This window comes from Atractosteus spatula, chromosome 9, assembly GCF_055471065.1.
Source record: "Atractosteus spatula isolate fAtrSpa1 chromosome 9, fAtrSpa1.hap1, whole genome shotgun sequence".
In the NCBI taxonomy this organism is placed as follows: Eukaryota; Metazoa; Chordata; class Actinopteri; order Semionotiformes; family Lepisosteidae; genus Atractosteus; species Atractosteus spatula.
This window is the reverse complement of record NC_142714.1, coordinates 37,153,332-37,177,593: the sequence shown is the minus strand read 5'-3', so window position 1 is coordinate 37,177,593 and position 24,262 is coordinate 37,153,332. Positions and strand designations below refer to the sequence as shown.

The following is a 24,262-nucleotide window of genomic DNA, read 5'->3' as shown; positions in this document are numbered from 1 at the left end:
ACCCCAAAACCATGAGTTAAGCCAAAACTCTCCATCTATTTTCTAAACCATTTTATCCCATACAGGGTTGCAGGGGACAAAGTAGCCTAACCTGGCAAGCAATGGGTGCATGATGGGATACACTCAGGACGGGGAGGCCTTTCCATAGCAGGGCACACCCAGCCATAAACACATACACACACTCACACTAGGGCCAATTTTTCCCTGAGACCAATTAACTTACCAGTATGTCTTTGGACCAAAGCACCATGGGTGGAAACCAAAGCACCTGGAGAAAACCCATACGAACATGGGTAGAACATACAAAGTCCCTGCAGATAGCACCCCAGCAACTGAAGCCAGGACCCCAGCGCTGCAAGGCAGCAATGCTAACCACTGCACCACTATGCACCCCAGCCGAAACTATCCTACATTCACAAAGCATCCGATTCTTGAATGTTGTTGTCCCTCGTGAACCGTATTTATCACCCAAGACTTATCTTTTCTTTCTAAGTTTTTTAACATATATGTTACAGCTTATATCACACAGAAGAATGTTTTCCAGTGTTTCTCCCTGTTTCTGCTGCACAGATTTCTTACCCTTCTCTCTCCAGAAGGTCCCCTTGTAGTACATCATGCATTTAATGATGGAGCCCATTGGAACTCTTTGGATCATTTGGTTTCTCACTGGAGGCAGCTGGGGCTCATAATGCAAACTCATGCTCAGCCCTGGTGGAATAGCACTGATGGCATAGGCTGCCTTAAAAGATATGGAACAGCAACAAACGACAGATTAAACAGATGACATACAACTCAAACCATTTACAGGATCTCCCAGTTCTGCTCTGCTTCACACCTCTAACACAGGCTTCCCTTAGACCTCTGTATAACCACTGAGATGATGTTATGTTCTAAAAAGCATTTATATTTCAGTAAGTAAATCTATATAACATTCACTATTTGAATGCAGAACATGCCTTCTGTCTTTATAGAAGCTCATCATTCACACCCATGGTGTTTGATACAACTGCAATTTTTGTCCACAGCTTTAAACAAAATAAAGACATGGATTTTAGCAGCAAACAATATGAAAATTGCACAAAATAATCAATTACATTTTAAATATTAGACAAAAATGTTAAAAAGAAACTACTTCTTAATGCTGTAAAGAAGGTCTCATGGGGTGGGACATCATGAGTTGAAGACTTAAAATATGAATTCTGTCATTATTCATATGTTTTAATAGCAATATCTTCCAACATGTTTTTAATACAACTCAGGGGCTAAGAAATATTTTACCTTATTTCTGAACTGTCTATTTGCAACATCCAGTGCAATAATTGTGTATACCCACGTTTATTTTTTTAATACTGGGCATGTATTGAAAGTGCTGCCCACCTCATACTTATTTCCAGTTAGTGTTTCGACACACACACCAGCTGGAGTCTGCAAGAGCTTAATCACAGGCTGGTTTAGGTGGACGTTGCCCTTCAGCCGGTCTGCGATCCGTTCACTTATCTGCCCTGATCCCCCCATGAATTTTCTTTCCTGAGTGTGAAACAAAGAAATTCATTAGGGTATTTTTGTGTATACTTTAATGGAAGACCTTTATGGACAATGGTTTGTACACCATCCATCTCTTCAAGCAAAAACACTATAATTCATGCTGAATGCTTTACTGCTTCCATCATAATAACCTCTGTAGGTAATTTGCCCACTGGAGGAGTTCCAGAGGACATTTACTCCACAGCAATGCTATATATAGAACATATAAAACCTTGCAATGCTACGTGTAACTTACATATTATACATTATGTTATACCCTATGTCGATGATATATGCACTATCTATATTACCAATTGATAATGCTATATGTAGTCTATATACAGTATATAATACCCTGTGGCAATGATATATAGGACCAATTCCCTGTTGGAATTTTATAGATATTTTCTATAAGGACCCAAGCAGCAATGTTAGTTCCTTCACACATTACTATTATCTGTTACTGGGGAGCTGGAAAAATGATGTAATGATGGCCTACTGATGTAATTTCTGAGTTCATAAAAGCACAGCAACATTTAACAAGCACACGACAGAATCGTGAAAATATTTAAGGAGGCCTTAAATAAAAATGTGGTTTTAATGTTTTTTTTCTGTTCTGTCATATCGTCATGGCAAGAGAAGTTTATAACTAGTAATAGTTATGATAAATCTTTTTCTGCTTCACCAAACTGTGCTGCATATTTCTATTCATATTTGTTACTCTTCAGGTGGATGTACTCACTGCAATCATAAATAATTTAGAAAACAGATCACAGACTCTCATACCTGTCCTCCATTAGATGTTGAAAATATCCTTTTTGTCCCTCCACACTGCTTCACGTACCAAAGAAACCAGAGCGCTGAGACTTCATGAGGTTCAGAGGTCACATTGACATTGACGAAGAGAGTTGCAAAGTTTTTTGCAGTCCTTAAATGTAAATATGATTTAATTAGTGCATTTGATTTAAACACTGCATTAGTGTGTGCGCAGTTTTCAAAAGGAAATTGGTCTAGATTTATATGTAATACTGTTGTTTTTTCTATTCTCTTTTATTCATACTTCATACTGTATGTGATTGCCACCTCTATTTTAAACTTAAACTACAACTAATATCAAGGTGTTTTGAGTCTTTAATGAATAAATCAGTAAAAATACCTTGTCCAGCAATGTTTGTCAATTAGTTCTTTCATCGTCATATTGTCCCACTGTGTGGCATGTTGGGCAGTCCATGGAGCATCTGCTGGGATCTACAAACAGCAATCAGGATTACCAAAATTACTACCTTTCATTCCTTTCAAAACTTTACCAAGGAACTCCCTAAATAAAGCAAAGTAGAAGCTCTAGTATTGTCAGTCGGTACCCAGACATAAACATTAATTGTCCAGTTGTTACTTACAGCCTATCAGATAGTCTCTTAGATTGTCTCTAAGGAATCTAGAAAATTTCTTACTATGCTAAATTCCACTGTGTTCATACCAATTCTCTCCATGTTAAGATCAAAACTTATAGTAGATAGGCCAGGTATTCAGTCACTTTTAATAGTATTTTAAAAAAGACAGACCTTATAATTTCATTAAACAAGGATCAATGAGTAACTGAGTAAACCCTAGGGCACTAAGGACTTAGTGATCATTAGTAATTCCTGTGGCAGCTCATATGGCGACAGTCCATTCAGTCACGAGTATCTTTGTCCAATTTTGCCATTTATATCATTTATCGTTGTTTTATGTTGCAGATTTTCAGAACACAACTGGTGGCATTATTGTCTGAACATCTGCCTTAGATGTTTTACAAAACTGCATTATGAGGTGGGCTATATCCCACAATGAACAATATGAACACATAACTGCTCTGATGTCTCATTAAACATAGGCAATATTAAAGAAGCATTCTCTTCTCCATTTTTTTAAATTGACACATTCTGTACAGAGCACACATCTGAGACAAATTACCTCCTTTCCCATTCGGTCCAGAGTCCTCCAGAGGTTGTTGTAATCCAGGTAGACGATGGGGTTCCATGCTGGAGGAAATGGCCCTCGAAATGGATACGTCTTACCCTGATGAAAAAGAAGGATGCTGGGTGAAGCTAACTAGGGTAGGCTAATTATTTTGTTTAATAAAACTTGTAGTCCTAGCCTCAAAGTTTGTAATATTACTTTTTGGCACAGTCCCCTTTGACTTCAAAGCTTATGTCTCATTCCCATTCTGAAAGCGAAGTAACACTCTTCAGACTTTTCATGATTTCAGGCTTGATCTGCCTATAAATTCTCACCATGAAAGTATGTATTAAGGTTTTGCAACAGATAATCATCACTTAGTCAGGAGAACTCATGGTAGTTACTCATTCTGCAAGATGATGATTTATGTGGGATAGAGCAGTAAACTGGTATACAGTGCCTTGCACATTTTTCACATTTTGTTACTTTAAAGCTTGCAGCCATGACACTTTGGCTACTAGAAGCACACAAGATTAATAAGTCCCCAGTGTAAATGGTATCTTACCAACTGTACTCAAGGAAATGAGAGATATTATTCAGAAGCCATTAACACAAGACAAGTGTAGTACCCAGGGTCTGAAAAATTGCTAATATAGTCCCCATCCATAAAAAGGGTGACAAAACTGAAACAAGTAATTATAGACCAATAAATCTCACTTCTAATACATGCAAGATAAAGGAAACTATTCCAAGAATTAAACTAGAGGATCATATATATGGAAATAATGTACTAGGATGTAGTTAGCATAGGTTTAGAAAAGGTACGTCTTTCATGATCATATAGTATAGTTCTTTTAACAAGCAAAAACAGTAATGGATTCACAATAGGGCAATTTCACATTCACAAATGGGAAATTGCAGGCAGTAAGCATTCAGGGAAACATGAGTACAGTTTTTGGATTGACAAATAGAAGACAGAGTGTACAGATAAAGGGTGAATACTCACATTGGAGAGATGTGGAGTGTATTAGTGCAGTATCACAGGGATGATCTGTACTAGGACCACTACTCTTTTAAATTTTTATCAATGATCTAGATTCCAGAATAGTAAACTAGTCACGTTAGCAGATTATACAAAATTAGGATTATTAGCAAATGATGTAAAAGATACAAATGAAATATAACTTTTAATATTATAAAAAAATCTCATATCTTGTGAAAAAGACTTCTGTGTTTATGTTGACACATTTACTGTCCATATCGAAGACAAAAAGGCAAACAAAATGACAGAATATGTATATAGTTAAAAGCATAGAAGTTAAAACTGGGGATGTTATGGAAAAACTCAGCAACTCACTATTAAGGCCTCATTTAGAATGTTGTGAACTTTTTGGGTCACTACATTCTACAAAAAGCTATTGCTGCGCTGGAATCAACCCACATAAAAGCACCTAGATACAATGCATCGCTTAAGGGAATATCCCACACAGGCTGACAGGCTGAAAGAACTGAAACTTTTTAGTCTTGAACAGAGAAGACTGCAAACGAACCTGATACAAACATTCCAGATCCTCACAGGCATTGACAAAGTTAATCCAGCAGATTTCTTCTAAATGAATAGTGAAAAACAACATTCCCAAAGGAATGGGTGAAAACAGCATGGAAGTGCATTTTGCCAGCAGCCATATCACCCTGCAGCTCACAACTGGCAGCCCACTTAAGCGAAGCAGGTGTGAGCCTGGTCAGTACCTGGATTGGAGACCTCCTGGGAAAGACTAAGGCTGGTACTGGAGGAGGGGCCAGCAGGGTGATCTGTGTGGGTCCTAATGTGCCAGTATAGTGACATGGACACTATACTGTAAAAAAAGGCACCATCCTTCGGACGAGACGTAAAACCGAGGGCCTGACTCTCTGTGGTCATTACAAAATCCCAGAGTTTCATGAAAAGAATAGGGGTGTAACCCAGGCATCCTGGCCAAATTTCCCATTGGCCCTTACCAATCATGGCCTCCTAATAATCCCCAACTATAAATTGGCTTCATCACTCTGTTCTCCTCCCCACTGTTTGCTGATGTGTTGTGATGTCTTTGAAGCCTTTGATCACTTAACCTCTAATTGCCAAACAAGCTAAATGGGCAAAATGGCCTCCTTCTGTTTCTAACCGATTTTATGTTCAAAGTGAGCAACCGGACAAGGAGGAAACTTAAAAGGGGCCTCCGTGAGACTTTGAAAGAGCTACAGAGTTCAGTGCTGGGATGGCAGAAAACATCCATAGGTCATTAAATATGGCCTGGAATATGAACTGGAAAGAAAAACAAATCTCCTAAGGATTTAAAACAAATCATCTAAGTGATACTGCAAACATGGCAAAACGTTTTGTCAGATGAGACAAAATTGGCCAACATAATGCATGACTTGTGCTTGATAGAGTCAGCACCATCTCTAATGTCAAGTATGATGGTGGCAAAATATATATAAATTATATACATATATATACATATACATACATATATAAAATATATACATATATCAATGTAGGTTCAAAAACTATTTTAAAATATTAAATGTAAAAATAGTATAATCATTATTTTGTAACTTCACAAAATGGGACACCAGAAGAAAAGATTGAATACTTATGCAAGACACGTACAGTATACTTGCTTTATTAGTAATATTGACGGAATTTTCTACCTGAACAATTTTGTTTTGGATTTGTTTAAACCTTTTACAAATATGTAAGCAAGAAATAACAGGCACAGCTGCAGTGTGAAAGAGCAGCAGCACAGTTTAGGTGTCAAGGTAAAAAAGGTTATTGAATGAGAATGCATTCAGTGTGAAGACCAATTGTACTCCTTTTTCACCAACAGAGGATACCCTAGCAGTGTTATTGACAGGGCCCTTGCTCGAGCCAAAAACACCCCTTGGACCATCAATCAGGAATTCCCACTGTAACAACTGCATTAATTTGGTGCTTCCCTACCACCCCAAAACACTTCCTATACCCAGGACTATTAACGACAACTTTTCCATCCTACAGGATGATCCCTCCATTGGGGCCCTCTTTTCTGACCTCCCCATCATCTCATATCAGCGACCACCTAATCTGCATAACCTTCTTGTTCACAGCTTCCTCAACCGCCCTTAGCAACCATCCACACCAGGCACTTTCCCCTGCAACAGAGCTCGCTGTATCACCTGCAAGTACACATCTAACACCACACTCATTCAAGGCCCCTCAGGACAACTCTGGATCACCCAGATGGCATCTTGTACCTCCAGCAACCTTATTTACTGTATCTCTTGCAGTAAATGCCCAGCCATCTACATTGGAGAAACAGGAAGGAGACTCGGAGACCGCTTCAGAGAACATGTTAGGGCTGTGAAGATTAAAGATTTCTCCAAGCCCATTGTTTCTCATTTCACCTCTGATGGCCATGACCACTCTAATCTCTCCATCTGTGTTCTCAAAGATGGTTTTCCAAACTCATACATCAGAAAGACTACGGAAACTAAAATTATCCTGCAGCTAGGATCACAAATTTCCTCTTCTCTTAATGACAGACTACTTTTCTTCTAAATTCTCTCTATTCATTGTAGGTTTCATTTCACACCTCACTTCACCTATCCTGACTTCACACCTCCTGATTGGCCTCTCTTTCTGTCCCCTGGTCCCGCCCCTCGCTCCTCCTCTCTCCCAGCTTTTGTTCTCCCGCTACATTACCTTTGCTTACTGCCCTGTCTTTCTCACACCTGAAGAAGGCTCCACGGCAGAAACGTTGTGTTTTATTTGTTCTCTTTTCAGCATGGAATAAACCTATTACTTGTTCCTTTGCAGCCTATGCATGCTGACGCAGCTACCCACCTGAACTATTATTGTAATACAGCACCTCGGCTTAATCACATTGCCACTTCTCATCAAAACCTTAACAAAAGAGAAATCGCATTGAATGCTAATATGCTAATATAACAAGGGATAATGTCTGACTTGCTCTCTCGAAATGGGGGGGGAACAGTTTCACCAAGTGCCCCTAGTTCAAGTACCTTGGGGTCTTGTCCATGAGTGAGAGTAGAGGGGATTGTGAGGTTGACCGTTGAACTGGATGACTGGACTTAAGGATGAAGGGTATTTGTTCTTCTGGTCATATCTACGTCCTTATCCTCATATATGGTGACATGCATTGGGTAGTAACCAAAAGAATGATATTCCAGGTACAAGCAGTAGAAATTAGATTTCTCTGTAGAGCTATTGGTTTTACTTTCTGTGACAGGGTGAGGAGCACAGCAATCTAGGAGTACCCTGGCACAGAGTCAATGCTCCTCTGGATGAAGAGGATCCAGTTGAGATGGTTTGAGCATCTGGTGAGGATGTCCCCCAAGCATCTCCTGCTAGAGGTGGACATGGTACAGCCCGCTAGAGACCCGGAGGCAGACCCAGGACATGCTGGAGGTATTATATCTGTCATCTGTCCTGGGAGCACCTGGGAATCCCCAAAGGAACAGCTGGAAAAGTCTGGTGTTCCCTGCTCAGCATGGTACCACCACAACCCTCAACAGGAGTAAGCGGGTAGAAAATAGTTGGATGGATAAGGAATAATGATTAGTTGTATTTATATGACACTTTTTATACCAAAGGATCCAAAAGCATTCAACATAGAGGATGGGACCCGCCAAGAAGTTTAAGCACATCTTGCTAAGGCGTGTCAGTTATCTACATAGCAGATCAGATGGAGAAGTGAGACATTGCTTTTGAATTTATCAGAAACTTTACTGTAGGTAGTCCAGATTGTATAGACCCAAACTGGAATTTTGCTAGACCACTTGGGTTAACCTGTCTTTTGGATAATACTTTTAACCGAGGTCCTGACTCTTAGTGGTCATTAAAGATCCCCGGGCATTTCTCGATAAGAGTAGGGAGTTATGCTGGTGTCCGGGCCAAATTCGCCCCCTCGGCCTTTACTGTGGCCTCCAAATTGTCCCCATGTATGATTGGCTTGCACTTGCCCAGCACTGGACTGGCACACCATCCAGGGTGTACCCTGCCTTGCGCTCGTTGGTTGCTGGATAGGCTCCGGCTTCCCGCGACACCGTATGGTATAAAACGGTTTGGCAAATGACATGACATGACACCTGGGTTAACACTCCAACTCTAAAAATGGCGTTATATGATCTTTAATGACCAAGTAGTTAGGACCTCAATTTAGCATCTCATCTGAAACTTTGAAAAACAAAAAACCTTTTAAAGAGTCAAAAGATTAAGTACACAATATAAGAAAGTGTTAAAATGGACACTGTTTAGAACAAGAGTTTGGAAAAGAAGACAGTAAAGAGAGAGAGAGACAGCAGCCTGGAAAGATAGAGAAGCCACCAAGAACACAAATTCACTACAAATAAAAAGTGTATCTGAAACTTGTAGACTCTGGCTTGGGATTAATACATTTTAGACAGAGTGCATTTTTGTGCAACATAAGAGAATTATAATGGTCTCTAACAAAGCATAGTGTTGTTTGTGGAGAAAAATAGCAAACAAAAAATAAGCCACACAAAGATAATGAGAAATTTCTTTCTTAGGAAAGAAATGTACGTGGGCCTAATTAAGTATGCCTGGAGATTATAGAAAGCATCTGTCACAGTCTTTGCAGTAGCAAAATACAGTCTAGTCATATTTCTGTCCATATAAACAATGTTAATGAATTAATTCATACTACCAATTTACACTTAATAAAGCTTTTCATATTTGTTCATTAACAATAAGTACTTAAAGTAAACCCATGTCACCTTTCACAGGTTTTTAAGGCTTTAAAGGAAAAGGCAGAATTTAAATATTAATGCATTTAGTGAAAAGAGAAGCTTGAATTTTGTTTTCTGGGATTTCTCTTGACCTTTTACATCAAGCAGCTTTTAGATTTTCAAGTCCTTACATTGTGCACAAAGAACCACAACTAATTGAAGATGACAGGATGCCTTGAGGCTTTCCTGACTGGTAGGTATCCATAGCAACAGAGACGAGCAGCAAGAAGATATATTGCCTGATAGAAGAAATCTGCTATTACCACTAGAGTATTACAGCTGAAAATAAGAAATGAAGTATCCATATAGGATATTGCATTCATTATAATAGCAAAATGAAGAACTGAACCTTGTAAACCAACCATTCTGTTTTTGCATGTAAACAAAGCAGCACTTGTGTTTGCCAAAAACAAAGCTAGTAGCCATAATTCCCCTTGTGTGGGGTTTTTTTTTTGTTACGTTAGACTAGAATTGCTAAAAACTCAAGACGGTGTCGATTACAAACCTTGCTATTTCAAGTCAAATTGGGCAAGCAGGCCAATTGTAAGACACAATGGTGAAACTTATGTAATTTACGAGAGGGAGGTGCATCCAGTTTAAGAACATATAGAAATCTATTTCTTTCTGTTTACCAGAATATTGTGTGAGAATATTATGTATAACTGCTTAATTTCTGTAGCATATTTACATATTCTCTGTCTAATATAAAAAAACATTTACAGTTTTACACTAGTTCATAGATATAAATGTTAAAACATTTGGCTCAAAAGTTAATAACTCAAATAAAACTGTTGCACCTTCAATCAGTTGACTGGTACTGTCCTTCTGAATATTTGTACAGAGAATAAAACACTGTAGGATACAAAATATACTGTATTATGTTGAGAATACTATCAATATTAAATATATAGTATATTTAGTGTCCTATCAACCTAGCAAATTACATTTAAAGTAAAAAAAGAAAAAATAATAATTAGGAAATTATTTTTTCCTAAGATCTTATGTTAGAAGGAGCATTTAAATATAAAGTACTTTTAACAATAATTGTTTAACAAATATTCAGATCAGGATAAGCACTTTTTGTAAGCAATTAAAAAGTTACACCGGTAGTGCCGATACTGTCTATTCAATTAGAAACTACCATTTCGGAACAGAATATGGAAGATTTTATAGCGGCATGGCATCTCCTGTTAATTAGAATTTATATCATTTACACAGTGCTTTTCATCCCAAAGGATACCGAAATGCTTTACTTACAGTACTGGACACATTCCATATATCAAGAAAGTGAAGCACTCGTGTAAATGATGTATGGCAGCTATTATATGCCAAGGAGAAATTAGACATTGTTTAACTGAATAAATTAAGGTAAAACTATAGGTAAGATGGATGGTAAAAGCCCAGAATGGAAATCAACCAGGACAACAGAGTTTACACCCCTACTTTCTGCAGTGGCCTACTTACATTTGTAACCTGTCTTACATGGAATCTTTAATGATCCCAGTTTAGCATCTCTAATAAAAGCTGGTTCCTACAGTCCAGAGTCTTTGGTCACCATACTGGGGCAATTACAAAAGAGTTGGTCAAAGAATATCTATAACAATTTTTAAAGGTTACAATTCAGATTTAAATTTGGAATTAAATGCAAAGCAGTGACAGAAAACTAGTGTGCAGAGTTTCCTAGCAGTTTGATCATAAACCTTACCTTATAATAATGAATGAGTCGCTCTTTCTCATTTACTAAATGAGTCTTCACCCCCAGTTCTTTTGCAAGTCTCAGAATGCTGTTCTGAGTTGGACCAACATAAGCACCTCCAAGATCCACATATTGGAATTCAGGCCCCTTTAAAAAAATGCAGTCATTGGAGTTTTGCTCATAAGAAGATATTCTTGACCTATAATGTAACCAAACCTGTGTCTCGAAGGCAGAGGTATGAGCTTTAAATTCTTTAAAAGCAGCACTGCTTGTTTTTAGATATTGTATTAAAGATAATATATTTTTTCCTGGTACAATATATAATATATTGTTAAAGCCTCCTCATACTGTACATACATCATCTCGAATACCAGGGTTGATAAGTTGAAAACAATTAAAAAAAACAGTACAAATTCCTACTATTATAAAATCAGATTTTCTGGAGAGACAATTTAAGACCAATTCAGAAACATACAGAATGTCTTCACAAGCCGAGGAATATAACTATACATTACTTCAAACTAAGTCTTCAATACACGTATTTAGGTGACTTTTCAACAAGTGCTTTTCTATTAGAAGTATTTGACCCAGGTTATGACTTGAATCGAGGCTGTGGCAGAGATTCCAATGTACAACAGATTTTGCCAAATGCTGGAGCTGTCAGGAGTATCCATGTCATCGTTACTCTGCCCTGGCAATGGCAGGACCTGTGGACATCAGTAAGAGTACTGCCCAGTCTCCAGGGGACAATTAATGTCTTCCATTTCATTTACAAACTATAGTCAGAATGTAACAATTAACCAGTACCACTTTAGCTTCTTTAGTTTAGAACTGTGAATGAATTAACATGATATTAACAAACAAATAGAGGTTACTGTTCTGGTGAAAAGTAGAAAGAATCACATATCACTTCTTGTCTATTTCTGATTTCAGTGAGCATACTGTATGTCCTTAAGGCTAGGGGTATTCTATGTGTGTATATACTCACTTTCACAGTCAACGTTCTCCCACCCACACGATCACGTGCTTCCAGAACCAGGACATTCAATCCAGACTCTTTCAGCAGCTTAGCAGCAGACAAGCCTAAAAAAAAAATCATCATCTGAGTGTAGCAGGGACCAACAATGAGCTAGAGATGGTTAATTTCAAAAAGTAAACTTTAATAAAAGGCTCGTTCTACTTTGCCATTGGTCAATGGATAGAAAACCTAGTATATACTAAATAAGGAGTGAATGTTCCAACTTAGGTGATGTACGGTAATTAGTGGGCTTCCACAAGGAACAGTATGGATTATTTCGATTCTGGCAAACCCGTTCAAGCAATGGAACGGAAAAAAAATATGGATTAAAAATCGTGAAATTGAGGAAAGCCTTCATCAGAATCAATGGTGGAACACAAACCAGAGAGCACAAGGGGACCTTACAGGGAGGCGCCTTTAAAACAAAACACTCAGTAATGCTATTGAAGCTGATCCCCTGACTTAAAAAAAACATACTGGATGAGATCCTTAGATCAATTATGTGCTAACAACCCAATGAGTTAGATGTGCCAAATGGCCTCCTTACATTTGTAGAGTGTTTTTTGGAGGCCTTGGGGTAAAAATTAGTAGATGACTAATGTCTTTTAGGTACATGTGACTCCCATTTGAATGTAATAAAAGGTAGCAGTGGTGTCTGGCAGGGATTTTATTATGATCTTAGCAATTTCCATGTTAACTTAATCAAAATCCATGACAGAAAGAATATTAATAAAATAAATTTTGGCTGGAATCTTTGCCGTTCATTTGTGTAATGTTTTCAATATACTGAAAAACATCTGCTGATTATTTTTGATCTGAAAAAGATTGTATAAACAATCGTGAAAAGGTGTCAGGTGAGGAGTCTACACATTTAACCAGGGCAAATCATGCCAGGTTGAATAGGATATCAATCTATCCATTTTCTTACTGCGTCTTCAATTTCAGGATCACAGGGAAGCCAGAGCCTATCCCAGGCACTAGGCAGGGGCATACAGACACAAACACAAACATGCACACGCTCACACCAGGGCCAGCTTTCCCAGAAGCCAGTTCACCTACCAGTATGCTGTTGGACTATGGGAGGAAAACAGAGCACCTGGAAGAAACAAGTGGATAACACACACATTCATCACAGCACCCCAGGGCCAGAATTGAACCTAGGGCCCCAGCACTACAAGGCTGCAAGTGCTAATCACTGTGGCACTGTACTGCCTGCTTAACAGCATATATTATTTCCAATTGAAACCAACCAATTGTGTAAGTGTTCTTTCAGATTATGAAGTCATTTACTGGTAGACGTGAGAGATCATAAAAAATCTGTCAATGTGAAGGTCATTTTATGAAAACTAGAAACACATGTTCACTTATTTGCTCTATTCATGTATTTTTGCCTCAATATTATTTTTTTTAGGTAGGCCTTGGAGTCTACTTTTGGATTTATTTATATTTAAAATACTCCTTGCTGTGTCAGATTAGTTTTTAGTCACACAATCCCATCTCTTTACTCCCTCCATAAACAGCTTTGGATTACAAATAACCTATGGAAATAACCCATGTAACATGCATGTGTAAAATGTTAAAACCTTATAGCATTTATCTCTGAATGTCCTGACATTTAATTTATCACCTGCTTAGATTTTTTAAAATGTTATTTATTTTGCAAGTTACAATTTACACTGCATCCCAGAAAAGATGTTAGGTTAAAGAGTGGCTTAACCATTTGCCTGTTAATGAAACCATCTTTTGTTAGCCCTAATATATTTTCTGTTTCATAAAATCAAAATAACTTTGAATTAATGAACATTTTCCTTTTTGCTTTTATAAAGCTTTGCCTGTTTTGGCTGTAAATGATTGTAGGCAGTTCCCCTTTTTCCATTTCTCAAAGTCTGCTTGGCCTCTGTTGATTTTCTACTATTCATGTGTGTGTACTACTGATATATCATTCAATAAAGGCATAATGGAGGACTGTCTTTCAGGAAATTGTTCTTTCACTACTCAAACAATGAAAACAAGCTGGTGACTCAGCGAGAATATTAAAAAGGGGAGATGAAAAACTGAGCTGCGGGTTCCTATGGCAACTTCAAGAAGGTGTTTCCAGATAGTGATTTTAAAAAGAATTTGTTTCCAATGTTGTGTTTGGCTTTACTGCTTTTTTTCCCCCATATTAAGGTTCAGGAAGTTCAGAGCCCCAGGGGACAACCTTGGTTCTTTCATTTGTTTTGTTTTGTTTGTTCTGGATGTTCTTTCCTGTTTAAGGGCTCTGTTGTTTGGTTCTATTTTTCATTAAAACAAATGGTGGAATATTGAGCCTATATTTCTTAACTGTTCGAAGAGATGGTGCTACAGAAAGCCACCCCTTCTACAGCATTTAAGTTGTTTACATAGAGGTCAATCTTACAACCAAATATTAAGGCATCTTTGTCTCAATCTTACCTTTTTGTTACAAAAAGGTCAATCTTACAACCAAATATTAAGGCGTCTTATGTCAGAATTATGTCATTTCAACATAATTCAATACTATACCAAAACACACTGAACACAAAATTATCAAAACACATACTTGATACAAACGTAGGAATTCACAGCTGGAGAACTGTATCGTTCCATTAGCAAAATACAATTTTGATAAGACATCTAAATTAACTTTAAAATTCAACAAAAACCTTAGGAAAAAGCTAGTCTGTGCACATAAAATTAAAAAAGCAATGAGAACCTATTCTCACAGTAAAGAGTCTACCTAGTTTTTTAGCTCATCTGTTTTCATTTATTGCTAATCTTTAAACTGTGTGGTGAATAAAAAATGAATGCGTGTAATACTATTTAGCAAAGGCTGAAAACAAATTACCCCAAGTCGTCACCAGCTTCATATAATGTCCAAAAACCATACCTATCCTATCTGATTAACTAATTTTTAAAGAACCCTTGAAATAGGAAGGTAGAGTATATTCATTTATGCAATACAGAATTTATAAATCATGAATAATACAGACAGCAAGGGCAACACCGATGAGGTGCATTGCTACCTCGCAGCACTGGGGCCCTAGGTTCAATTGGAAATCAGAGGTGCTATAAGCATGGAGTTGCTTTGTTCTTCCCATGTTCATATGGGGTTTTGCTGGGAGCTTCGATTTTCCCCCACAGTCCAAAGACATACTGGCAGGTTAAATGGCCTGGGTATGAGTGTGTATGTGTCTGTATCTATGTCTGTGTGTGCTCTGCGATGGACTAGCATCCCGTTCAGGTTGTATTCCGCCTTATGCCATTTGCTTGAGGGGACAGGCTCCGGCTTCCTCAGGACCCTGAATTGGATGAAGTGGTTCTAGATAGCAGTAGATAGCAACACTGTGATGACTTGTCATATGCAGCTTGATATAGACAAGATGTATGTTGAGAACTTGGAAGAAGATGATGTTGTGCAGCCTGAACATCACCATATGCAAACTGCAAGTGCTGACAACAAAAACATTTTTGTTTTCAAGTTTTATGTTTATGACATGAACTAAAGTATTTATCTAGCATCACTTAGTTTTTTTATAGTCCCAGTAATTTATTTTTACATTTGACTATGGCTAATGTTAATCTGAACAATCCTTTTAAGCCAATTGTACCTTAAGAGACGTAACAGGGTATTGGCTTACGTCAAGCTAGATGCTAAATGTCAACATTGTGTTGAGTATAGACCTTATTGTCCATTGTGTCTAAGAGATTTCTAAGATCAACAGTTGTGTATCAAATGTGTATTTTCCTTTTGTTCTCATTCTGTCTTTCATAGCAGTTTTTCTCCAACTTAAAATGCAGTTTCAGTTTCATCACAGAAAGTGTAAGACATTTCTATAGATCGCAATGTTAATTTACATTGTGATTTCTAAATGCTAAAGTCAATATCAATCATTTCTCTTCTATTAGCATAACTACTGTCAACATAGTATACAGTTATTAACTGGAAAGCAATAAATAGTAGCTGATTTTATCTGCAGTTTATTGTTTTTTAAATTAAGGTTTTTTAAAGCAAGGGACATGGTGTTCTATGACCTTACTGTTACACATTACTTTCTAGTATCCTTTTATTTACTTTGAAGCAAATAGTAAATGTAACATCAACAAAGATCAAGTGCAGTGTTCTATGGAAAATACGACAAAGTAGTCTACAAAGTCAACAAACAATACCTTACCAGATAAACCACCCCCAATGACAATTACATCTTTCTTCTCAATTTCGGGTTTCTGCCCTTTGTCCATGTCTTCGGTTTAAATGTTTGCTCAGAAAGCAGCAGAGAGAGCACCGCAGAAGCCTACAGGTTTGTACAGATCTGTCTCTTCCGGTGGCTGAGCCACTTTATCAGTGTGCTGCTTCTGTAAAGGAGGAGCTAAGCTCATCTCTCACTAGACTGGGATGGCAAGGTGATATCTGATGTTCAGAACCCATTCTTAATGGGAACTTCATCTGAAAAGACCTTTTCTATTATACACAGCTGTATGTATATGTAATCTAATGTATAGACAGAGCGATTTATCAGGATGTTTGAGGTTTCATAGTGAAAAGTGTACTAAATAATTTAAATTCTGTACAGTATTTACAGTCACATACCACCCTTTACAAAGTAATTAGCAGTTATTTTCTTCACTAGATCCCAATTTAGCAAATGTACTCATTGTCCTCTGAGGAAAGGAAGCTTTTTTCCATCATACTTTCCCATTATTATATTAGCTATTGTAGTTGTAATTATTACAAGCCACAAATATCAACATTATGTTGAAAATACTATTGTGAATATGTATCTTTTAAAAACTGGTAAAAATAAATCTGCAACCATGAACAGCATACACATCAAATGGTCAGCCTCTGGAATTACTGATCAGCATCATCTGTAAACTGTTCTTGAGGAACTGATGAAAAACACTCATTTGAGTTATGAAGTGAAAAGCAGCATGCCTTATTCCATATATACCCAACTTTAAGGGATACACATAATCTGACAAAAATAAGCACAGAAAACATAGAACAGTATTTGATAGTCTTTCTCCTATTTTTTTTACTGCAGCACTTCATGAAAACAAACTATGTTTCACTTCAACCATACGCCTTCGAATTTTACAGGCTTTAGAAAAATTTAATACTTTGTCTTATACACAAACATAAAAGTTACTGATTACATATTTTATTAACTAGCATTTTAATTTGACTTTCAAGGACCTTTTCAATTCTACTAACAATATAGTGCTCTTAACACAAAAAAAATAAGATTAAAGCCTTGTTTTGTTTGTTTCAATAGAGTTTGACTAAATTATGATACAGCAAGAACTTTATTTGAAGATCAATGTGCCGTAAAGATGCCTGACTGCTGATGTAATCTAAAACATTAAAATACTTGTGTAAGTCATTTACAAACAGGACACACCACTATGATTCCTAGACACCGTCTTAAAAACAGAAATTCAAGTCTAAGTTGGTATTCTGATCAAAACGAAATAATCTACTCAGTGTGCCAAAACCAATAAATTCAGGTAAATGAAGAAAGAAATAAAACATCCCTGGCTACAATTACCCTCCATTCCAATACACACGTGCTTTAAATTACAATAACTTCTACATTTGACAGAAGAATGCCAGTATATGAACAAGTCAGTATAGAACAATTTGCCTTCAGCATAATAAGTTACCAAATGGTAAATCTACAAAATAGATATATGCAATAACCACTCTGTGTGAAATTCCACAAAAGAGGTCATCTGTTACATTACATTTTCATTTAAAGTATAGTTCTCCTCCCTTCAGAATCAGTTATCTGTAAGAGAGGCTACTGTTTTCTCTTCTCTATTTGTTCTCTACAGGGGGTTACAGCAAATTAGTTTTTATCTGGTTTAGAATAATAAAAAATACAAGGGTTCCACTTTTGTCTCTAATCCATTATGAAGTTCAAGCCACGAAGATTAATATAAAAAGAGCTGTTGAAATCAAATTTTTGTTTAAAGATCACATTATTCTCTGAAAAATATTTTATTTTTAAATTCCCAAGAGTTAGAAACTTAAGTGAATAAAACATACACTGTTTCCTGAACCAATATCAGATCTCTTGTACATTCTATTACCTGCTGCTTTTACCACTAATACAGTATTTGTGTCCTCCAAAACTGTTCAGCACTTTCAATTTAATTTATATGATATGTCCTGAGAAATAAAAGAGAAAAAACTGTGCCATGGAACTGTCCCATACATTAAAAAAGCAGAATAGGTTTTTTTAATTAATTTATTTTTCTCACTATATATATATATAACCAATTGTTAATATAAACATATTTTACAAGACAGTTCTTGTCTGCACTATGTTGATAGTCATGGCTAGGCAGTAAACTTTGGTTGTGGAAGAAAAACCTAGATCTTTTCAGCTCAAATTATACAACTGGACTGCCATAACAGAGTCTTAGTATCAAATGTCTCAATACACCATGAACTGAGTAGGGCATCTGATTAAAAATGGGCCTGATCCTAAAGAAAGCAAATTTCTCTCCTCTAGATTGGAATTGAGGATCCCATAAAATAAGACCGACAGTCTGAAATATGCTTATTATCTTCTAAAGATTTCAGAGTACAGCATCTCTAGATCCTCTGATAGTAGATAAAACAATGAAAGTATCTTAGAATGTTTGATTGGATTAGGTGGCAGACAACACTGGCAGGAGTGCTGGGACGTACAGGACTTCTCTCCTCTTTTCTAAAGGGCAGCCAGCTCTTGTGTTAGCCTCTCTTTCTCCTGTTGCAGCTCCACAATGCTCTGCTTGTTCTGTTCCAGTCGATCTTCCAGCCACTGCAGCAATGGCCCGCTGATGGCAGACATCTGGCTGCACAGATTCTTTGTGAAAACTGGATCACGTTCCGCAAACACCAAAGGGTTACGAACAACAAGAAAAAAAAACACAAAATCAATTAAATAAAAACAAAATCAGGAGAGATCCTAATAAAATAGGCAGTGAGGTGGTAGTGTTATTCTCTTATTTTATGCAAGTGAGCAGGAGGATATGTGTTTTTTGGCAGTTATCAATCAAACAGTACTGTTTACTCAACACTTGCTGTAAGGTGGGGTTTTATTTTGCAAAGAATGTGACATAAACGAGGGGCGAGTGGTACTCCTGCTGTATACTGAGGTCTCAAATTGAGAAAAATATTGCCATTGAGGGCTGCCTCTGCATTGATTCAAAGCAGCTGGTTAAAAAAGTACTACTGGAGAATCTCCATACAAGGCAAACAAGGTTCTCCTGATGTCATGAATAGCTGTAAGAATGACAGATATTACTATACTCAGTGGGAGCAGAAAACAGTCCCCCTGCATTTATCTGCACTAAAACAATCAACTCCCTTGCTTTCAGTTTATTTAACAGTTTATGATCAGCTTCTACAAAAAAAACCTATCGATAAGTTATCGATAACTTAACACTTTTAGTCTTTTAGCAACAGACTGCTCCAGCTACGGTGTTCAAGGGAACGTTTCCGCAGGTCTTTCCTCCCAGCGGCTGTCAGGGTCTATAACGCTGCCCTAGACTAGGACTGTTAGCCCTTCATTTGCTCGTCTAGGGACAGCATGTTGCTCCATTGTACTGTTTTTTTTTTGGACACTCAATCTGTATATACCTATGCACATTTTGCACATATTTTATTGTTTTTACAGTGACTATGAGCATATTTTGCACGCACCTATGTATTTATTTTTTTTATTTATTTTATATTTATTTTTGTCTATTCTGATGTTTTTTTTTTTTGCTTGTCTTGGGCTGGACTGCTGTAACACATTGATTTCCCTTTGGGATCAATAAAGTCTCATCTATCTATCTAAGAGATAAATGCCAGAATTCATATAATAGGAATAAAAACCGCAAGAAGATCCTTTAATCAAGAATCATTCTGTAAAAGATTAAAGTATTCAAGAGAAAGTATATTATAAGAGGAACATATTACCTGATCCATTGTGTATTTTCGTGATCGGGTCCAAGTGCGTTAAGCTGAAATGTGAAAAAGTTAGCAGATGAATGAAACGAACACACCACTTTATAGTACTGTAGCTGTCTTATTTAAATACACTGATAAACATGTTTAAGTACACTCCCCCTTAATGATGCTGCTCCATATCAGATCAAATTTGACATTTTATGTAAAAAACCTCACCTCAGATGACATCTTTGCAGTTTTTTATCTTGTACAACTAATGTTATTGAAGTAATTATCTATGCAGTTCAACACTGATCAAAGTAACCTCTCAGAATATAATGCAAAATAAACTGTAATAAACAAAAATAAAACATAAAAAATTGTATCAAGAATTGAATTATATGAGAGTAATATGAGCTAAAAATAATTTCCTTAGGCATTTTTGTCTTGTTTTATATGTAAATTAGAAACACTGTACACACCATATTGTGATAGGATTGTTATTATTTAAATACAGCATTATATAATCCTGGAAACATGCTGTCTTAGTCACTTGGCAATAGAAGCCCATGAGTAATTACATCTTGAGACCAGAACAAACAGATCTGAAGCACTTGTCTCTCAGTGTGAATATTCTGCTCACAAACAGACTTTGTTTATGAGCCGCTCAAGGCAGGCACAGTAATTCCATTTGTGTCAATTCCTAATTGAGTTATTCAAGTCTTACCATCCATGTAGCCCTGCAATTCATCCAGCAGCAGCTTTTGAAATTGAATCACCCTTGACAAAGTATACATAGATAGAGAATGCCACTTTGGAAATTTCGTTTCCGATGACATTGAAGGGCTAGTTCTACACTGTGCCTAAAGCACACTTTGGATCTTGGAAGAGTTAACATCCAGGGACTTTGTGCTCTTGACATGTGCTGGTTCTAACTCAAGATAAGTTTCATAAACAGATTCCCTCTCTGTTTAAAACCATTTGCTAAAGTATTAAGACCTTTTTAAACATGGAACTGTCAATGATGCGGAACCAAATGTTGTCTTATTTATAGTTCATGAGTCATGCAGTTGTGATTGAACACAGTTGTGTTCTGTGCCAAAACCATTAGAAAGGGTGCAGCACAATTTTCCAATCCTCAAAAGAGGACAAAAGATACAATGGATTCCCCCATACATCTAAAACACTTTGAAGCACATCCTGACATACTTTCTGAATTCATAAAAAGACGCAGAGGAAAAAGGGGAAACACGGTAAAGCAGAGAATGAGCAGAAGCAGGCATACCTGTGGATTCTCCTGTATGTATCCTGTTCTTCCTGACAAAGTATTTTGGGAAGTTCTACAGCTGACTCCAGACACACCTTTCCAATGGCTTCATGAGGAACCACATGGATAGGGATTTCAATTCTCTCGTACCTCATTAAGAGAACACACAACAGTTCCTGTAAATACTTTTCACACATGCTAACTTACTGAGGTTTAATTAGAATACATTGATTCTGTCAAAGGGCAGAAAAATAGTATTAGATAAAAATACACTAAATGAACTTTTAGAAAAAAGCTTGACCTTTTGTGCTTTTGTAGCTCTAATTCTGGAACATGCAGAGGCACAATTATAGTCCATACCTTACTAATTGTAAGAATGACTTCACAAAAGACAGTACACTTACTCTGAGCCTTTCTGTGCTTGCACAGACTGGAAGCAGGTATACAGAACTCTCCCTGTCTGCAAAAGATCAGAAAGGTTAGAATCCCTATCACAATACCAGATGTTTTCCCAATAGCAATACAATATATCTTCAATCGAGGGACTGAAGCTTTGTGAAAACATGAAATTGTGAGAGAATAAATCCGTTTTTACACAAAGAAATGTTCCAGTTGAAAGATATCAAAAAACAGCATTAAAAGACTATAAAAAAACAGCAAAAAAACAGAAGAGCATACTCAAAACATCACTGGTTACTAAACTGACTGGTTCATGTGCCTAAACTGTGCTGCTTACCTTTGTGTTCTTATCCTCAATGAAGCAAGAGAATATCAACCCAACAAAGCCCTGATCCATCATCTGGTACATTGCCTGAGTTCTTACATCTGAGGGTAAAGATTTACATTGTTATCTTCACCAGTAATAGTCAGGCCTTATTATAATTACAGGAGAAAACTTCATTAGCATCAAACAATTTGAACCCATTGTCATTTGATGTTTTTTGAGCAGCGTTCCTAGAGGACAGGCAAAATATACTGTGATGGATAACATCTGTTTCAGACCTGATCGGGTCTCTTCTTGGGATGTTAATAAAGTGCCTGAGAGGGCACTGTTTGTGTCTTTAAAAAACAATAAATGCAGAGAAATATTACAGAAATATACATTTCTAGATTATATGTGTTTTTTTACAGACAACCACAGATAAAATAATATTAAAAACACTATCATTCAGACAAATAATGACAGTTTCACTGCTCAGTTTGACGATAATGTTTCACTGGTCAGTTTGATGCTTTCACAAAACTTTGGTAACTTATGCTGCTCCAAATTTCAGAGAAAGATTGATTAAACTGATCCAACATCGATTACAATTGCCCACTCTCGGTAAGTCATAATGGGTAGAAGTACACATCTTACCAACATGTGAGGGCCACACTGTGATGTGAGGATGAGAATGGTACCAACCCACAACCCTCATGGGCCGACCAGTCATTTCAGCCAATCTGTGAACCCCATTAAGAAATTAAAAAAATATACTTTGTGCATAAATATACATGGAAGTAGTTCAGGTGGGTAGCTGTGTCAGCATGCGTAGGCTGCAAAGGAACAAGTAATAGGTTTATTCCATGCTGAAAAGAGAAAAAAGAAAACACAACGTTTCGGCTGTGGAGCCTTCTTTAGGTGTGAGCAACTGTTGTGTTTCCTTTCTTCTCTTTTCAGCATGGAATAAACCTATTACTTGTTCCTTTGCATAAATATACATTGACTTTTAATAATGATGAATTAGTAACATAGCGATATTTTGTTTTAAGGTCGCAACATAATAAGGAATAGCTATATTTTTTTAAAAGGTTATTTTGTAAAAATATTTAACTTAAATGCTTTGGGGAATGTTTATACAATCTATTCCAGGCTTCTATCAAGGACATTTCCAAGCATGAAATATCTTTCCTGCAATTTGTGAGTTTCCAGTCTTTAAGGTTTGGTATGTATCTGGTACTTTTATGTACCAGATACATATGATTTCCAAATAAAGGTTTGTTTTCCCTTAACAAAACACAAAATTAAATGTGTGCCTGTGAAATCCGCTCCAATTTCTACTTTCATTTTTGCCACTGAGTCTACACAAACTGAAGTATGTCGGGAATGTGTAGCTAGGCTTTGTCCTAGAAATATAAATTGTCGCGTTCAATTTTAAAAGATGGAGCGTCGTTTCAAGAAAACAGAAAGGTGAAACATCCAATGATTTAAAGCTCAAACACCAATTGGTTCCAAAACGTTAAGCCACAAATAGGTGTGGCATTGTAGGAATTGGAAAACGTTTTTTGTTAGTTTAACACTTATAAAATGGATATCTCGGCTTCAGTAGAGGCTGCAGAAAGCTGTTCTGGTGAGATCTCCACGCGGTCCTTCCTCTTATCTGAGCGACGCAGGATGATCACGGAGTGAATGTGGACAATCCGGTTAGTATCTACCTGTATGACAAAATTTGTGTAGGTAGCTCAGCGATCTCTTGAAAGCCTTAAACTCCAATTCCCAAACTCTCCAAACTAACAATTTATTTATAAATGCTGACAAGTAAATTATGTCCTCACTACGTCCTAAACACTCTACGCTAAAGAGGCTTTATAATTGACTGCACATTGCTAGAAGACAAAGGCTAAAACAGTTCAATACTATTTCGTAATAGTATAAGTATATATATTCGTATAAGTAATAGAAGTAATAAGTCATTTAAAATAAATTAGTTGTCTTAGTTAGACACAAATATTAATTTTAGTCTATTGAGGGAGAATCTGGAGTAAACAAGAATCTAATTTACCTCTCCAATACAGAGTCCCATTACTTCTTCTTTTTCTGTACTTAAGGCATGATTCATGCAAACCAGAAAAGCGTCCGATTCCAGGTGAACTGCACTCACTGCCATTCTAACGTCTTAATGATGATTAGTTTAGTCTCTACAGCTATTTTACCACAAACCCACACAGAACACTTCCATAAACATTCTCAATTCCGTTCACTGAACAGTTCCGGCATCACAAAACATCCCCAACAAACATGGTTAACATGTTTTAGGAAAGACAAAGTTAAGGATCTGTAACTCTGTTGATGCTGAAACTAGTATTAAGTTAATATTTCAAGAAGATTAACACATTTTCACTCTAAAACTT

At 36.8% G+C, this 24,262-nt stretch overlaps 2 protein-coding genes across 2 annotated transcripts in view; both read right to left on the bottom strand.

Moving 5' to 3' along the window:
* The window catches only part of LOC148828524 (amine oxidase [flavin-containing] B-like), a 28,327-nt gene extending 11,344 nt beyond the window's left edge, over positions 1 to 16,983 (bottom strand). The window contains exons 1-8 of the mRNA XM_088924538.1: positions 16,136 to 16,983; positions 11,934 to 12,028; positions 10,955 to 11,092; positions 3,478 to 3,582; positions 2,681 to 2,772; positions 2,311 to 2,452; positions 1,378 to 1,527; positions 580 to 739 (exon numbers count right to left, since the gene is read on the bottom strand). Of these exons, the coding sequence (XP_088780664.1) occupies positions 580 to 739; positions 1,378 to 1,527; positions 2,311 to 2,452; positions 2,681 to 2,772; positions 3,478 to 3,582; positions 10,955 to 11,092; positions 11,934 to 12,028; positions 16,136 to 16,202 (949 nt within the window). The 5' untranslated portion in view covers positions 16,203 to 16,983. The remainder of the gene's footprint in view (positions 1 to 579; positions 740 to 1,377; positions 1,528 to 2,310; positions 2,453 to 2,680; positions 2,773 to 3,477; positions 3,583 to 10,954; positions 11,093 to 11,933; positions 12,029 to 16,135) is intronic.
* On the bottom strand, positions 16,972 to 24,138 carry brcc3 (BRCA1/BRCA2-containing complex, subunit 3). Its single transcript, XM_088924533.1, has 8 exons — positions 23,914 to 24,138; positions 23,447 to 23,566; positions 22,509 to 22,596; positions 21,888 to 21,976; positions 21,556 to 21,611; positions 21,170 to 21,301; positions 19,915 to 19,958; positions 16,972 to 18,825 (listed from the first exon to the last, which is right to left on the bottom strand). The coding sequence occupies exons 1-8, from the start codon at positions 24,016 to 24,018 to the stop codon at positions 18,677 to 18,679; spliced, it is 783 nt and encodes a 260-aa protein (XP_088780659.1). The 5' UTR covers positions 24,019 to 24,138; the 3' UTR covers positions 16,972 to 18,676.
* Between the last annotated feature and the right edge of the window lie 124 nt (positions 24,139 to 24,262).

Coding starts and splice junctions, on each gene's coding strand:
- brcc3 (XM_088924533.1), bottom strand. CDS start 24,018: ATGGCAGTGAGTGCAGTTCACCTGGAATCGGACGCTTTTCTGGTTTGC. Junction 23,567..23,913: donor TGGGACTCTGTATTGGAGAG/GTAAATTAGATT, acceptor TTTGTCATACAG/GTAGATACTAACCGGATTGT. Junction 21,612..21,887: donor TTGAGGATAAGAACACAAAG/GTAAGCAGCACA, acceptor GATCTTTTGCAG/ACAGGGAGAGTTCTGTATAC.